The 18,245-nt window shown below is 52.7% G+C and overlaps 1 protein-coding gene across 1 annotated transcript in view; it reads left to right on the top strand.

Annotated features, from left to right (window-relative positions):
* Window positions 1–18,245, top strand: part of LRRC4B (leucine rich repeat containing 4B) — a 21,673-nt gene that overhangs the window by 2,852 nt on the left and 576 nt on the right. The window contains 2 exon segments of the mRNA XM_024768222.1: window positions 17,134–18,220; window positions 18,223–18,245. The exon segment at window positions 18,223–18,245 is cut by the window's right edge and continues 576 nt beyond it. Coding sequence (XP_024623990.1) covers window positions 17,134–18,220; window positions 18,223–18,245 — 1,110 coding nt within the window.

Raw genomic sequence — 18,245 nt, forward strand, 5'->3', positions numbered from 1 at the left:
AAAAAAAAAAAAAAAAAAGACACGGAGGTCAGGGTGGCCTCATGGAGAAGGTGACATCTGAAAAAATGTTTGGAGGAGGTGACGGTGGGAGCCTTGTGGGGCATTCCAGGCAGGGGGCAGCAGGTGCAAAGGTCCTGGGGTAGAGCCTGCCTGGTGTGTAGGAGGAAAAGCCATGAGCCTGGCGTGGCTGGAGTGGAGTGAACTATGGGGAGAGGGCAGGGGGTGAGGACAGAGGTGGGACAAAGGGGCCTCGTGGTCATGGTGAGGACTTGGGCTCTTCTCTCCATGAGACAGGAGCCAGGGGAGGCTCTGAGTAGAGGACAGACGGGCTCTGACTTGAGTCTCTCTCTGGCCAAGGTGTGGGGACTGTAGGGGCAAGGGCGATGGCAGAGAGGCCTGTTTGGAGGCTGGTGCAGAGTTCACGAGAAAGAGAGACTGGCGGCCCCAGGTTGGCCCAGACTGGTTGCGGTGGAGGTGTGGGGAGCAGACAGGTTCTGGGTCTGTTTTTTGGTGGTGTGTTTTGTTTGTTTGTTTGGTTGGCTGGTTGGTTGGTTTTTTGGCTGCGTTGGGTCTTTGTTGCTGTGCACGGGCTTTCTCTAATTGCGACAAGGGGTAGCTACTCTTCATTGCGGTGAGCGGCTTCTCTTGTGGAGCACGGGCTCTAGGCATGCGGGCTTCAGTAGTTGTGGCATGCAGGCTCAGTTGTTGTGGTGCATGGGCTTAGTTGCTCTGCAGCATGTAGGATCTTCCCTGACCACGGCTCGAATCTGTTTCTCCTGCACTGGCAGGTGGATTCTTAACCACTGCAACACGAGGGAAGCCCCTGGGTCTGTTTTGAAGGTGGAGACTGCAGGATTTTCCAGCAAAGTGGATATGGGAAGAGAAGGAGAGAGGATGACTCTGTAGGTCTGAGTGGACCCCTTGGTTGGACCTGTCTGCTCGTGTGTCTCTCACCCCATCTCCCAGGCCACTGGTCTCCAAACGATGTGACCCACATCCCTGTCAGAATATACATATATGAATTTTATTACTAAAGTCATGCAAAGGTCTACAGCATCCATGGATCATGTATATTATAAAGCTTGCACAAAAGTGGCCACGTTAAAAGATGGGAAGCACGTCTTGAATCCTAACACTTTCGTTTCTCACCCCTGGGGATTCCTGCAGCCCCCTGCTCTGGAGACCTCCGACCCCACCCCACCCCCCAGACTGCACATTCCCTTAGGCCAGGGAATGTCCAGTCTGCAAAAGTGAACGATTCAAAATGTTCAATGGAATCTTCCTCCCTCGGTGGACACCTCACAGATGGCGGGAAGAGTGGGGCCGCCGTTAGAGGGGTTTTACCAAATAACATTTTAATTATCCAGATAAGAAATGAAAAACTCATCCCTGGTCCCACTACCTAGATATACATAACTACTGTTTACATTTTGTTTTAAAGCCTTCCTGGCTCTTTTCTGTGCCTATGTAAATGTGGTTTTAAATGATTTATTATAGAATGAATACAAACGAATTTAGAAAAACTAGAAAAGATACCTAAGTAAGAACACAGGGACAAAAGCCAAGTGTAATCCGACAACCACAGGTAACTCCCATTAACATTTGGTGTCTTTTTATTCAGAGACTCTGCATGCACACCTCTGTGTGCACGACAGGGTTGGGTCTCTAAATGGATGTTTTGGTTTTTTTAAATAAGAAAAAAAAGAAAAAATGGAATCACCCCATTTCTTACTGGCTGGCAACTGACTTTTGGCACCTAGGAGTTCAACCATGAATATCTTTCTCCCTGATTCTGACACTTGTCTGTTATGTGGATTTTAATGACTGCATTGGATTCCGATGCGTGAGCGTCCAGTTAATTAACTAGTCCCATCTTATTTCCAGTGTTTTATTTTATTTTATAAATTTGTTTATTTATTTTGGGGTCTTCGTTGCTGCTCACGGGCTTTCTCTAGTTGCGGTGAGCAGGGGCTACTCTTGGTTGAGGTGCACAGGCTTCTCATTGCGGTGGCTTCTCTTGTTGAGGAGCACAGGCTCTAGGGGTATGGGTTTCAGTAGTTGTGTCACGCGGGCTCAGTACTTGTGGCTCGCGGGCTCTAGAGTGCAGGCGCACGTTGTGGCACACGGGCTTAGCTGCTCCGCGGCATGTGGGATCTTCCCGGACCAGGGCTCGAACCCGTGTCCCCTGCCTTGGCAGGCGGATTCTTAACCACTGCGCCACCCAGTGTTTTCATTGATGTAAACAACACTGCAGTGAACATCCTCAGTTCTTGTTCTTTGTACTATTCTGGATTCTGCCCTTGGGATAAATTCCTAGAAGTGGGATTGTGGGGTCGGAGGCTGTGACCCCCGCAAGGCGCACGCACACGAGGCCCGGCATCCAAGCTCCGTAGAGGTGGCCTGAGTTGTGGAGATTCGAGAGTCCCCCATGTCCACGGTCACCTGCTTGTCATCTGGCTCCTGCCCAGATGGTCACTTCCATGAGGGCAGGGACTTCGCCCTGCTCCCTGTGTCATCCCCAGCACCTAGACCAGAGTCTGGCGCACAGTAGGTGATCAGCAGTTATTTGAGAATGGAAGGCCAGCCCCAGGGGACCTGGCAGAGACCGGGGGAGCCTCCGTGAGCGGGAGCAGGGGGTGAATCCTGCAGTGCCCGCCCTGAGAACTGGGGCAGCCTTGAGGTTCCCATCACCTGTTCCCACTCACCCCTGGCCCGCGGTCCAGCGAGGGCGAGGACCACGCAGGGAGCGCGGAGACTCCAAGCACACGTGGCCACGGGGACAGGGGCTGAGCCTACAGAGATGCCTTCTAGGCAAAGCCCTGGGGACTCGCCTTCCCTCTGCCCTGTAGCCCTGTTGCCACTCAAGCCGGGCACCTGCCACCACCGGGCGGGCCCAGGGACACCTCTGTTTCCCTGTGCACTGTGGGTCCACATAGACGCTGTGCCGCTGGGCTGGGCTCAGCCAGCTCCCCCCTCCTCAGGCAGGCAGGGGTCCTCCCTGGGCCCCCTTTCTCGGTCACAGGTCACAGCCTCGTCTCCTTGCCCCTCGTCTGCTCCCCTCCCCTCCCCCAGAGCCAACCACCCTCATGTGTTTACTCTGGATCTTTCTGCTTGTGTGAGTTCTTGCAAAATGCTTATTGTTGCTTTGTGGGCAGGTATTTTTAATTTATGTAAATGAAGGTGCGTTATAGATGGCTTTCTTTGTCCACTGTTTTCACGTGGCCTGGGCTGTTAAGAGCCGTCCACGTCTCCCTGTGTGTGCGTGTGTGCGTGTGTGTGTGTGTGCGTGTGTGTGCGTGTGTGTGTGTGTGTGTGTGTGTACTCGGGTGCTTTAACTGCTGCAGCATTTCCTTGATGGGCGCCCACCCCCCCTTCCTGCCCCACCCACTCCCAGGAAGCCTCGAGCTGCCCCTACCACAAAGCCTCCTTTAGGAACCCTTGGGGGGCTGCGGCATGGTAATGTGTTTGGAATGTACACCGGGGGCATTGCTGGGTCGGAAGACATGATGTACTTAACCTCACAAAGTATGCTGACCCACCCAGGCCTTTAGGGGGCTGCCCTGGTCCCTCCAGGGGTCTACCACGAGGTCCTGTGGGCAAGGCGTGTAGAGTCACTTGACAAGGAAATAGGCTTCCGTCCTAAGAAACAGATCAGCCCATCCTGAGATCCTCAGAGGTGCTCAGAGAGTCGTGTTGAATGCTGGATGGCACAACAGTCAAAACGTAGAAGCAGCCTCAGTTCCTGATGGCCGGGGCACCGGTTCAGGGAATCACTGCGCGTCCTTACGACAGGTTATCATGTAGCGATTCAAAGTGGAGTTTCGAAGACAACTGAAGGACACGGGGGAATGCTTAGAAGGTCATACTGAGCTTTTCAAAGGATGCAAGGAGTATGTCCAATGTGTCTCTAAAATTTAATTTAAAACAAAATTCAGGGACCGCCCAGACACTTTCACAGTGCCTTTTTTTTTTTCCCTTGGCCGCGCCGCCAGGCTTGTGGGATCTTAGCTCCCCGACCAGGGATTGAACCCCGGGCCCACGGCAGTGAACGCACCAAGTCTTGACCACTGGAACGCCAAGGAATTCCCTTAATTTCTTCTTTATGTTTTCTTTCTTCCCTAAATTTTCTTCAGTGAGGGCATTTAATACTTTTTGTAATCAGGAAAAATTAAATGTAAAAATAACAAGTACAAAATGTTACACGAGCCGAAGACAAAGGTCTACACTGGGATTTGCTCGCCTTTCCCCGGAGAAGGGAGGCGAAACTACAGTTTGTGGAGGATTTGCCCTGACCCGTTTGTCTCCCTGATGGTGGGATTGTTCCCACTTGACAGATGCGGAAACAGAGGCGCAGGTGGCTTGTTCATCTGCTTGTCCAAGGTCACCCAGATGGCAGTGACCCCGGTGGCTTGTCCCGGGCCCCAGGAGCCACCGTGGAGAAGCAAGGCCCTGCCAGCCAGGGTTCAGCTTTAGGAAAGTCAATCTGTTGCAAAGAAGAACCCACCGTAGTGCGTGACCAAGGCAAACACCAGAAATGGCTTTTCAGTTACATGCTAGTTTGCGATTTTCCAGGTGGCCGATCCCACCAGCATCAGGAAATACAGGGAGTTTTTGACCAGATGGACTTTTCCCAGCCAGAGCCCTTGAAGGAAGGGAATGGTGGACCGAGGGGTGCGGCATTGTCCTCTCTAGAGGTCAGCAAGGGCAGCCCCACCTGCAGGCCCGTGGGACACTCGGGTCACCTGGGCAGGAAGGAGCAGCCAGCCTCAGGGGCCACACCCAGGCCCCCCAGGACTGGATGCCTAATTCAACCTTTCCAGCTTCCATCCTGAGTCTGGTTTCCTCCTTCCTTCCCCTGGAAGCACCCCCAGAACCCTGGATCATCCCGTCGCCCCCTCTGGCACTCAGTTTCCACACCTGTCAAATGGGACTCCAGATGCCTTGTCTGTTTCTTCCTGACTTACTTTTATTATCACGTGTAACACACACATAAGAACACGGACGTGCACGTCCAGCTCAAAAGGTCATCAGAAAGAGAAGGGCCACGTCAGTGCCACCAGGGCAAGAAATAGAATATAAAGACCCCTGAAGCCCCTGTGCTCTCCCCTCATTTCCTCCCCCTTCTCCCCAGAGACAACCCTCCCCAGAGTCCTCCAGGCCAGGGGAATCAGGCGCCTACACTCCTGCATGTCCGGCTCCCTTGGCTTAGCACAGCTGCAGAGACGCATCCGTGGTGTTTCCTGTGGCTGTGGCTTTTCCGCTTTTCCTTTCGTATCGTTGGATCACATTCTATCTGATGCAGATACCTCCATTCCTTTACGCACTTCTATTGATGGGCATTTAGATCGGCTCCAGTTTGGGGCTCTCACTCTGCCTGGTTTTAGATTTAGTTTTTTCGAGCCGGAGGAGATGTGGGTGGAGCCCCTCCCCCATTTATTCCATGAGAGTGGCCTGCCTGCCTTGGGCTGGGGGGCCTGAAGGTGGGGGGTAGCACCAAGGCTGCCTCAGACTTTGTTGGTGAGCGGCTCAGGAAAGGGTGATACACGCTTCCTGCCTCACACCTCACGGGGCAAGTCTGATGCCAGAGAGCTGGTCCGCTTCTTTGAACATCAGACCCTGAGGTGTTCCCTCTGGTACCTACCCTGATGAAGGAAGTGTCCTGCAGGACGCAGCCACACTCCTCCCCGCTCCAGCCTCCTGCATCCTGGGCATCACACTGGCCCTTTCCACTCCCTCCTAGCTCAGCACCTTCACACATGGTGTTTCCTCTTTCTGGAATACTCTTCCAGTTTCCCAATCACCTAGGTAACACCAGCACTTAAGACTGTAAGGAACCATTGGGGTTTGAATCACAACTCCTCAAGAACATTATGGAACTCATCGCGGCCTCAGTTTTGTCATCAGTAAAATGGGGATAACAGTCCTTCCATCTTAGAGCCACCAAGAAGTTCCATGTCTTTAAACTTTGGACCAGCATGTAATGAGAACCACTGCATGCCAGGTGGTCTTGGGGGCCCTAGGGACTCAGTGGCCTCAGCAGCTCAGATGAGGGAAGAGGGGCTGGCGAGCGGTCAGCTCCTGAGAGGTCCAGCTAGTGTTGATAGTGAGACCATCATCAGGGTCGGTCACTGTCATCTTTCTTGAATAAGAGAAACGTCTTGGCCTCAGAGGCACCTCCTCTGAGCCCCCGTTCCAGTCAGGCCCACGGGTCCCTCTGGTGCCCACATCTGTTGGTCACACTTGTGGTCGCCGCTGGCCCCAGCACTCAGCACAGAGCCTGATGGACTGTAGGTCCACAAATACAACTGTTAAGTTAATGAATCAGAGAATGGCTTGCCGTCTTGCCAAGCCATGTGGCCTCTGAACCTCACCACAGGCCCAGATCTCACCCCCACTTCTCAGTTGAGCAGACTGAGGGCCTCAGAGGCGGAAAGTGGAAGACGATTCATGCAGACCCAGCACTGCTCCAAGCCCTTCCCACGGCGACCCTGTGAGCAGGGCCTGTTCTTATCCCCACTGTACAGATGAGGAAACTGAGGTGCAGGAGTAAGACTCTGGTGCAAGAGGCCACAGTCAGTGGAATTGGGACTTAGCCCAGGCAGGCAGGCTGCAAGACTGGATTTCTTCAGCACCATTCCTTTGATCTGTATTTCTGTTTTTGTGCCAGTACCATACTGTTTTGATTACTATAGCTTTGTAGTATAGTCTGAAGTCAGGGAGTCTGATTCCTCCTGCTCCGATTTTCTTTCTCAGGGTCACTTTGGGTATTCAGGGTCATTTGTGTTCCATACGAATTTTTAAATTTTTTGTTCTAGTTCTGTGAAAAATGCCATTGGTAATTTGATAGGGATTGCATCAAATCTGTAGATTGCCTTGGGTTCTTCAGTGCCATTCCTGATGCTTCCTAATTCGTAGCTACTGGGCTCTCCACCCTGGCAAACTGATGACAGAACTGTAATCGAGTCCTGACTCCATCTCCGGAGTCCCTGCTCTGGCCTGACCTTGCCCATCAGGACACTCCCCCAAGCTTCCTCCCGGCCACCTGGCCACAGTCTGTTCCCCAACCCTCAGCCAGAGTCATCACGTCATTCCTGGGCTTTAAAATGGCCCATGTTCCCCCAAGAGAAGACCCTTCTTAAACTGGGTGTCCCAGCCGCACCTTACTCAGGGACGCCCCCTGCTGGGCTCAGACACCCTTCCCTCCCTTCGGAAAACACGCTGTCCCTGAATAGACAAAAGTCATTTTCTGTGCTTGCCCACACCGGGCACAGGTGTGATCCTCAAGATGCCACCATGAAGTCTCCACCTGGAAACAGGCTCCGACTGAGAGGAGGCTGAGACTCATGCGTCCCTCTCCCTTCACTGCCTGTCCCTCCCGTGTCTGACCGGCCCTGGCTAGTCCATCACCCAATTCACATACCTGATTCATTTATTAAGCACCTACTGTGTGCCAGGCCCTGCTGTAGGCACAGTGAGCAGGACAGATTCACGTCCCTGCTCTGGTGAAGCTGGGAGGAAACAGAGACAGTGCAGGAGGTGCACAGCACAATGCCAGTGTTTTTTTGTTTGTTTGTTTTGTTATTTATTTATTTATTTTTGGCTGCGTTGGGTCTTCGTTGCTGCGCGTGGGCTTTCTCTAGTTGCAGTGAGCAGGGGCTACTCTTTGTTGAGGTGTGCGGGCTTCTCATTGTGGTGGCTTCTCTTGTTGCAGAGCCCAGGCTCTAAGCGTGGAGGCTTCAGTAGTTGTGGCGCGCGAGCTTAGTTGCTCCGCAGCATGTGGGATCTTCCCAGACCAGGGCTCGAACCCGTGTCCCCTGCATTGACAGGCAGGTTCTTAACCGTTGCGCCACCAGGGAAGTCCCAATGCTGGTGTTCTGGGCTGTGCCACACGGCATGTGGGATCTTAGTTCCCCGACCAGGGATCAAACCCGTGCCCCCTGCAGTGGAAGCATGGAGCCCTAACCACTGGACCGCCAGGGAATTCCAATGCCAGTGTGTTTTGGATGGAGATGAGCTGAGTGAAACAGTCAAGGAGGAGAGGGAGGTGCAAGTGGGGGAGGGGGCGTGCCTTGAGCCTGAGCCTAACCCCACTCCCCCCCACCCACCATCTTAGGCAAAGCTGGGGTGCACTTAGCGGCTGGCACCCCCCTCTGGTATAGAGCTCGCCCCTGCATTGTCTGCACGCAGGTTTACATACTCATCTGGGCTCCTGGGTTGGGGGTTGAGGGCAACTTCTCCCCAATTCTAGGAGGTAGATCTTATAAACCCCGCTGTACAGATGGGGAAGTGGCCCCAGGGGGTCTGAAATTTGCTCCAAGTCATAGAAGCAGTAAAGGGCAGAGTCTGGATCAGGACCCCGGCTGTCTGACCCCAGAGCTTTAACCACCAGACCGCAGGGCTCAACCTGCAATGACAGCCGGGCAGGGCTGGGAGCCGGGGATGAGACAGGTCTGTCTGAGCACAGTGGTCATTTGGGCAGCTGAGGACCCGTGGGGATCAGGCTCTCTCCTCTCTCGCTCTGGCCAGAGCCCTTCCTGCCTGCCTCCTGTAGCTGAGGTTGGCCGGCCCATGGTGGAGGCCGAGGCTGGTTCCATCTGCCCTCGCCCAGGATGGCCGCTGGGGGTGGGACATGGAGCCTCTAGGATGCCCCCCACCCCTGTCAGAGGGGTTGCCTGACATGGCCTGGAACCTCCTAGCAGGGACAAATTTAGGATTTTTTTTGGCGGTGAGGGGGTAGCGGCGAGGATGGAGGGGGTGCTGCATTCTGAGTGGCCACCCTGCCCCTGAGCTGGGCTGTGTTGTCGTGGTACATGCTTGTTGTCTCTTAGTCCTCAGGGCCCCTGTCCCCACGTTACAGAGGAGACTGAGGCCCCAGGAGGCCGAGTCTAGGCCTGGGGCGGGGCAGGAGGGCTCAGTGAGCAAAGGCAGGAGCCTGCACTGGCCCCCATGCTTGGCCGGCTCTGGCCACATCCTGGCGGTCAGGGAAATCCCTACTGAAAAGCGATGCACAAGTCCCTGATCTCAGAGAAGGAAGAAATATGGGGAGTTGTCATAAAAACAGCCGGTGTGGGGAAAAAAAAAAAAAAAAAAAAGGCTTTTAAATTATGAACGTAAAATAATTAACGAGATAAAAGAAAACCAACAGTAAGCTTACTAAACTTTTGTTATCGGTTCATTACATTCAAAACCCATATAAGCGATTTATCTTAATAGCGATAAGATGAACAATTCACCTCATCATTTTCCAACCACAGTTAAATTTTTAATACGGGATTTCTTGACAGTTTATTTTCTTAAAAATCCCAACAGATCACAACAGGGTTTTTTCTAGAATTAGTAATATGTTTAGTGTTTCTCTTCCCCTCTCAAGGTCAGGCTCTGGGAAGTTGGCTATGGCTGTCTTGTCCATGCAGGATCCCCAGAACCGGCACGATGCTTGACACATAGCAGGCACTCAAAGAATATCTGTCAAATGAGCAAATCACCACATGGGTAATGTTTGAATGATGAACGGGCTCTGCAGCTCAAAGAACACACCAAAACCCACACACAGCCCAACCCTCTTGGTTTAGGTGGGTGTGCATGGTGGAGACCTGGTGTTTAGATTGAGGAGAAGCCGACTTTGAGTCCTAGTTCTGCTACTTTGGAGCTGTGAGACTGAGGGCAAATGACTTTACCTCAGTGAACCTCCATTCCCTCGGCTGTAAACCATCAAATACGAAGAAGGAAGGCAGGGACATGTGGTTGATAATCTCCATGTGACAGGATTTCCACAAGGATTCAAGGAGATCATGACCTCAGAGTGTTTAGCACAGGGTCCAGTGAATACTAGGCACTTAACACATACTGGATCCCCCCTTTTGCCTTATTAGAAACCCGCCCTGGATGGCACTTTGTCAGAGTCAGAGATGGGATCAGCCTTGTATTGTTTGGAAGAAGAGGAGAGGAGTTGATTGGCTTTGGTCTTTAGGTATGCATGCTAAATCTTAAGGCTAACCACTAAAAGAAGAGAAAATACATAAATCCTAAGATAGTAAATGGGGGAAATAGAATCAGAAACTCGATCTTTGCAAAAGGTCATAGGAAAGGGGAATGAATAGCCTGCAAAAAAAAAAAATCAGGACAACTAGAAAGCATGAAAAAACATAGGAAGAATAATTCCAAATAGATTAGTCATTACAATAAATGTAAACAGACTAAACTTCCTGTCAAAAGACAGAGATTTTCAGACTGAATTAAAAACAAAATCCAGGGCTTCCCTGGTGGCGCAGTGGTTGAGAGTCAGCCCATCACCACCAAAAAAAAAAAAAAAAAAAAAAAAAAAAAAATCCAAGAGACATACCTAAAACATAAAGACAGAAAGGATGAAAGCAAAAATGATGGCAAACACTAACCTAAAGAAAGCTGGTGTGTCTTTAATAATATCAGACACATGGACTTTAAGGCAAAAAGAAGAATAAGTTGAAAACAGAACCAAAAACAGAACACTGGTGCTCTTTCAGCTCCCAAGTTCTGTCACTGAGGATTTCAACATTTTGGGTGCTGTCACCCAGGCCGAAAGCCGTGCAGGCACATTGACTCACACAGTGGGTACTCTCCAAATATAAGCCTTGTCCATTCTGAAGCCCGCCATGAACTAGGCCTTGCCCTGAGTGCAGGGAATGCAGAAATGACTCAGATGGAGTCTCTACTCATGAAGACTCACAGCCTAGACAAGGAGACAGATGCATTGAACCAGTGTGAGAAGGGTCTGATAAGAGAATGCCTGTGATGAGTCGGTGAACAGGAGGCCAAAGAGAGCCTCCTGGCAGAAAGCGATTGGAACATCCCAGAGAACTAGGGGGAAGATGGCATTCCAGGCAGAGGGCACAGCTTGTGCAAAGGCAGAGAGGCTGAGCAGAGCCTGATGAGCATATAGAACCCCATACATCTCCCTGTGGCTGGAGTAGAGGAGAGGCCAGTGGGGCAGGTCCTGCAGAGCCTCTGACACCAGGCTGAGGGTCATAGGGAGCCATGGGAGGGCTGTGAGCAGGGATTTGGCAGGGTCTGAACTGCATCTTAGACAATTCTGACGGCTGATGTAGAGGAAAGGGGCTGGGGAAGAAACTGGAAGCCCAGAGGCAGGACAATTGTTAATGATCATTATCAGCTACATCAACAATTTAAAAATATGTATTATTGCCTGCTTGCCATGTCCCAAGCATTCATTATCTTGTCCAAGCCTCACAATAACCCTGCAGGACCTGCGAGGAAAGTGGGCTCAGAGACGTTAGGACACTCGGCCAAGTTCACACAGCTGGTCAACAGCAAAGCCGAGACTCAGACCCAGCCCTGACTCCACCCCCCACCCACTAGGCTACTCCCCAGTCACCCTGCAGAGAGGAGGAGGGAGAAAAGACTGGAATCCTGTTAAAAATAAAGGGACTCACTATTTTAAGCAACCCTACAGCACATCCTCAATAAAACCAGACTTCCCTTCGCAGCAACACCCCCGTCCTGCTTATTCCCAAGTGCATCATTCAAGTGACTGGCGGGGGGACCCCACCCGCTTTGGGAGTGCCCCTGCATCTCCCTTCACACACCCCCTTCTCATCGCAACTGGGACAAAGCACGTGGAGCAGCCGCAGCCTCGGGCTCTGCCAGGACGCACCTTATGGACATGGTGTAGTTTCAGTTGCTTTGTCCAGAAGATCAGGGAGACCTGGGCTGGACTCCCAGCTGCAGGCTTCCCACTTTCCCCCGGGAAGGTGAGCAGCCCTGCTGAGTCGCTTGACCTCACTGAGCCTCAGCTCCTAATCTCTGAAACGGGGCACGATGCTGGCCTGTGTGCTGCCCGGGTTCAAACCCCTCATCGAGTAACCTCGCTGAGGGGTTCCTTCTGTGAAAGTGAGCTAACAACACCTGCCCTGCAGGGCTGGTGGGGACAAGCTGAGCTGACGGATGGGGACACCCAGCCCAGAGCCTGGCATTCATCACTGCAGCCCAGATGCCACCTGCAAGCGCCAAGCCTTGTGCTGAGCAAATCTCACCGATTACCTCGCATCCTCGAAACAGCTCTGCAGGGTTGACATTACAACGCCCTTCCACAGAGAATGGTCCTCCTCCATTTGCCCCTTCAGAACTCCTTTATCCCCGTTCAATAAATAAGCGATGGGCTTCCCTGGCGGCGCAGTGGTTGAGAGTCCGCCTGCCGATGCAGGGGACACGGGTTCGTGCCCCGGTCCGGGAGGATCCCACATGCCGCGGAGCGGCTGGGCCCGTGAGCCATGACCGCTGAGCCTGCGCGTCCGGAGCCTGTGCTCCGCGGCGGGAGAGGCCACAACAGTGAGAGGCCCGCGTACCGCAAAAATTAAATAAATAAATAAGCATGGATGGATGAGTGTGAGACATTTGGGCTGGGTCCAAGGGAGTGAGCAGGGGTTTTCGAGGTGGATGAAAAGGGAAGGGAATTCTGAGCAGAAGAAAGAGTGTATGCAAAGGGGGAGTGCCTGTGAGCTCCAAGAAGTTGATACTGGCTGAAATGTAGCCAGAGTGAGGGCTGCAAGTGAGGGGAGCCTACAGGCCAGGCCAAGCGGGGCTTCCAAGGCAGGCTGATTTTCCTTGGAGGGCACTGGGGAGCCACGGAGGGCTCTAGAGGAAAGCAGAGGCAGGGCCAGCTCTGGGTGTGGCAAGGCCCTGGAGATGAACTTGAGGGGAGAGACTGGAGGCCAGGCAGTTTGAGGCCTGAGCTTGACCGTGGGGACAGAGAAGATGAGACATTCAAAAGGATTAGAACCGGCAGGCTTGCTGGCTGACCAACCCTAACGAGGGGAGGCCGTGGACGATGCAGGGGGCTCTAGGCTGCAGGCCCGCTCTCGACTGGGAAGGCAGGCTGGAGGGGCCGCGCTGAGAACAGGGACCCCGGGAGGAGCGGGGGCGGGGTGGGGCATGCAGATGGGTTTGCTGGGAACTGGGGAGCCCCCGGAACTACATGTGGCTCAGACCAGGCAAGGGGGCGACTCCAACACCTGGGCCAGCAATCCCTTTGTTCTCAATTTGTCCGTCCAAACCCTCAAGTCTGACCTTCAGACTTCATTCTCTCCCTAGCGATTAGTGATGACTGGATCATTACTTCATTCTCTCCCTAGCGATTAGTAATGACTGGATCATTACTTCATTCTCTCCCTAGCGATTAGTAATGGCTGGATCCTCTTATTATTATTACCACTGTTATTATTATTAGAAACAGCAACTAGAGGCCTGCTTGGTGCTTTGCCAGCGTTTCCCGGGGCAGTGATAAAAGGCAGCCTGTGAGAAGGGTTCTCGGGTTATTATATTTGGGAAACTCAAGAGTCGAGCAAAGCAAAGGGGCCTGTTTGATCAGGAAAGCTTTTCGTTGTGCTGTTGTTTAGAACCTCACGGGATGGGCAGGCAGCAAGAGAACACGGTGGGAGGCGAGGGGCTGGTCTCTTCCCGGGGTCCCTCAGAGGAGGAAACCAAGGCTCCAGCGGCCCACGCAGCAGAGCTGCGGCTCCAGGGCCCGAGGGCTGTCAGGCCAAGGCTCTCCGGCGCCCCCTTCTTCTCACCGCACACAGGCACGGCCGCATCGGCCACACCGCCGGCAGGCTGCAGAGACCCCAGGCCAGCCCTCGTGATCCTCGTCCAGTTCTAAAGATTAGCCCGTGTTCGCTGCCAGAAATGAGAGGAGGCGGAAGCATGTTAGGGAAAATAAAAAACTGACCTTGTCAGGGCTTCCCTGGTGGCGCAGTGGTTGAGAGTCCGCCTGCCGATGCAGGGGACGCGGGTTCGTGCCCCGGTCCGGGAAGATCCCACATGCCGCGGAGCGGCTGGGCCCGTGAGCCATGGCCGCTGAGCCTGCGCGTCCGGAGCCTGTGCTCCGCGACGGGAGAGGCCGCAACAGGGTAGAGGCCCGCATATCGCAAAAAAAAACAACTGACCTTGGCAATTCCATCTCAACATCAGAAAGGAGGTGTAGCCCCGGGGAGGGATTCTAGGTGGCCACGGAAGTCAGGTTTTAGAAGCATATCCATGATATGGGAAAACGCTCACAATATACTGTTATTGAGGGGAAATGCAGGACCTGCTGCCGAGGGTGTGGACTGTGAAACACACATCGGACCCCCGAAGACTTAGTGTGAAAAGAGAGTAAAATATCTCATTTGTAAGTTTCCCTCTTGGTTACATGTTGAAATCATAATATTTTGGACCTACTGGGCTAATCAATTATTAAAATTGGTTTCATCTGTCTTGGTTTTTTTTTTTAATGTAGCCTCTAGGAAATTTAAAATTAAACAGGTAGCTGGTGTCGTATTTCTGTTGGATTGCGCTGGCAGAAATGGTGGCTGCTATTGTCTTATGATGATAACTGTACCAGGAATATTATTTTCCTTATGCTGGGTGCCTCCCAGGTAGAGTCTTTTCTCTTAAAGTTTTTACAGTGTTTTTCTACTTAAAAATAATTTGGGGGACTTCCCTGGCGGTCCAGTGGTTAAAGCTCTGCACTTCCACTTCAGGGGCACGGGTTCGACCCCCGGTCAGGGAACTAGGATCCCACATACCGCGCAGCACGGCCGAAAAAAAAAAAAGTAATTTTTGTTCATTAAAGAAAAAATAACTTGAGTTAAAATTGCCCATAATCCTCATCAGCTGGAGTTCACCACTAAGAAGTGGTTAGGGCATTTCCTTGCAGTCTTTTCTCGGTGCATATACGCAGATACCTAATTCCTCAGCTGCTTTTTTTAGTTCTACAAAGTGACAAGCACACAGTGTGCTACCTAGAGTTCACCATTATCCCCTTAATATTATAATGCAAGTGTTTCCATGGCGTTAACTAGGCTTCAGAAACGCTATCTGATGGCTGCATGGTCTTCTGTGCCTCAGTGTACCTGGCTCAGTGATCAGTGGGGAGAATCTGGTAAGATTCGGCCTTCCATGCCCAGCCCAACACTGCCCCTTCTGTGGTGCATCAGCCTCAGCCCTGAGAGGTGGCAGCCAAGTTCAGGGATTAAGAGCCGTGACTCTGGAGCCAGACAAGCTCGGTCCAATCCCAGATCTGCCATCCCCTCCTGTGCATCCCTGGGCAAGTCACTGCACCTCTCTGTGCCTCCATCTCCTCCCGCTTAGATGGAGATAATTCTTAATCCCTCATGTGAAACGCTTGAGGCTAGTTGAGTTTGGGCACCTGATATTAGAAAGGTATTAATATACAGCATAGATTTTTACAGCACCTCCAGTTGATCTTATACCCCTTATCAAATCTGGGTATGTTTCTAGAGTGGAATCTTTGAATAGTCACATGAGTGGGATCAATAAAAGCTTTAAACAGCTTCACATGAGTTCTGATCAGGTTTGGTGCCAAAGTTATGAGAAATGTGGTTTTCAGAGCTCTGTGGATTTCAGAATTGTGTGTATTGAATAAGTACCTATCTCACAGGGCAGTTTGGAGGATTGAGTTGTCGGCTCTAAAGCACTTAGAACAGCGTCTGGCACCCAGGAAGTGCCCGATGCATGTTAGCTGCTGGTATAACTATTTTTAATCTTTTTTTTTTTTTTTGGCCATGCCACACGGCTTGTGGGATTTTAGTTCCCCAACCAGGGATCGAACCCAGGCCCTCCACAAGGAGTGCGCGGAGTCCTAACTACTGGACGGCCAGGGAGTTCCCTATTTTTAATCTTTTTGATTGAGGTGTAATTTACATAGAATAAAATGTCTCTCATGTTATGGGTACAGTTTGGGGAGTTTTGTTTTCTTTTTAATATTTATTTATTTGGCCCCATCAGGTCTTAGTTGCGGCATGCGGGCTCTTCGTCGCGGCTCGCGGGCTTCTCTCTAGCTGTAATGCGCCGCGGGCTTAGTTGGCGCACGGGCTTATTTGCCCCACGGCATGTGGGATCTTATTTCCCCTACCAGGGGTCGAATCCACATCCCCTGCATTGGAAGGTGGATTCTTAACCACTGGACCACCAGGGAAGTCCCCAGTTTGGGGAGTTTTGACAGTTACATTCACCCTTGTAGGCACCACCCCAACTAGGGACATTTCTATCAGCCCGGAAAGTTCTCTCGTGCCCCTTCCCAGACTGTCCTCCCCCTGCCCCAACACACACACACACACACACACACACACATACACACACGCGCGCGCACACACACACACGCACACACACGCGCGCGCACGCTTGTGGAATGGACAGGGTCCTACGGCACGTGCTCCTTGGCATCTGCCTGCTTTTGCTCAACCTGACGCCCATGAGATTCATCCAAGTCACTGTGTGGAAAGTTAATTCCTTGTCATTGCTGAGCCATAGTGTTCCATCCTACAGACATAGAGCATGGGCCCTTCACCTGCTGCCGGACACTGGGTCATTTCCGGCTTAGGCTGTAATGAACACAGATGCTGCAGGCACCCGTCACAGGCCTTTGGATGGATATCTGCTGTCATTTCTCTTGCGGAAATACTCGGGCGTAGAATGGCCGGGTCCTGTGTAACTAACTCTCTATTTAACTTTATAAGGAACCATCAAACTGCTTTCCACGGTGAGCTCATGGTCTTACAGCAAAGGTGGAGAGATGGGGAGGCTCCGCACCCTCACCAGCACTCAAAACTCTGTGATCCAGACATAGAGAACAGACGCGTGGTTGCCAAGGGGGAGGGGGGAGGGGGGAGGGTTGGAGTGGGAGTTTGGGATTAGCAGATGCAAAGTATTATATATAGAATGGATAAACAACAAGGTCTTACCGTATAGCACAGAGAACTATATTCAATATCCTGTGATAAACCATCATGGAAAAGAATGTGTATATATATTCTTTTTCATATATGAATATGTACATATATTTTCATATATGTACAACTGAATCACTTTGCTTTACATTAGAAATTAACATTAAATCAACTATACTTTAGAGACTCCCCTGGCGGTCCAGTGGTTGGGAGTCCGTGCTTGCACCGCAGGGGACTCGGGTTCGATCCCTGGTTAGGGAACTAAGATCCTGCAAGCCACAGGGCGCAGTCAAAAAATAGATAAATAAATAAATAAACTATACTTTAATAAAATAAAAATTTTTTAAAACCCTCTGTGGTCGACTCTGTTAGTATCAGTATCACTGATGGTGTCGCCCCTTCCCGACCCCAGGTGATCCGGACGGACACATTCAAACACCTGCGGCACCTGGAGATCCTGCAGCTGAGTAAGAACCTGGTGCGCAAGATCGAGGTGGGCGCCTTCAACGGGCTGCCCAGCCTCAACACCCTGGAGCTGTTCGACAACCGGCTGACGACAGTGCCCACGCAGGCCTTCGAGTACCTGTCCAAGCTGCGGGAGCTCTGGCTGCGGAACAACCCCATTGAGAGCATCCCGTCGTACGCCTTCAACCGCGTGCCCTCGCTGCGCCGCCTCGACCTGGGCGAGCTCAAGCGGCTGGAGTACATCTCCGAGGCAGCCTTCGAGGGCCTGGTGAACCTGCGCTACCTCAACCTGGGCATGTGCAACCTCAAGGACATCCCCAACCTGACGGCCCTGGTGCGCCTGGAGGAGCTGGAGCTGTCGGGCAACCGGCTGGACCTGATCCGCCCGGGCTCCTTCCAGGGCCTGACCAGCCTGCGCAAGCTGTGGCTGATGCACGCCCAGGTGGCCACCATCGAGCGCAACGCCTTCGACGACCTCAAGTCGCTGGAGGAGCTCAACCTGTCCCACAACAACCTGATGTCGCTGCCCCACGACCTCTTCACGCCCCTGCACCGCCTCGAGCGCGTCCACCTGAACCACAACCCCTGGCACTGCAACTGCGACGTGCTCTGGCTGAGCTGGTGGCTCAAGGAGACGGTGCCCAGCAACACGACGTGCTGCGCGCGCTGCCACGCGCCCGCCGGCCTCAAGGGGCGCTACATCGGCGAGCTGGACCAGTCGCACTTCACCTGCTACGCGCCCGTCATCGTGGAGCCGCCCACGGACCTCAACGTCACCGAGGGCATGGCCGCCGAGCTCAAGTGCCGCACGGGCACGTCCATGACCTCCGTCAACTGGCTGACGCCCAACGGCACCCTCATGACCCACGGCTCCTACCGCGTGCGCATCTCTGTCCTGCACGACGGCACGCTCAACTTCACCAACGTCACCGTGCAGGACACGGGCCAGTACACCTGCATGGTGACGAACTCGGCCGGCAACACCACCGCCTCGGCCACGCTCAACGTCTCGGCCGTGGACCCCGTGGCGGCTGGAGGCGCCGGCGGCTGCGGGGGCGG

This window comes from Neophocaena asiaeorientalis, unplaced genomic scaffold, assembly GCF_003031525.2.
Source record: "Neophocaena asiaeorientalis asiaeorientalis breed wild unplaced genomic scaffold, Neophocaena_asiaeorientalis_V1.1 scaffold629, whole genome shotgun sequence".
NCBI lineage: Eukaryota > Metazoa > Chordata > Mammalia > Artiodactyla > Phocoenidae > Neophocaena > Neophocaena asiaeorientalis.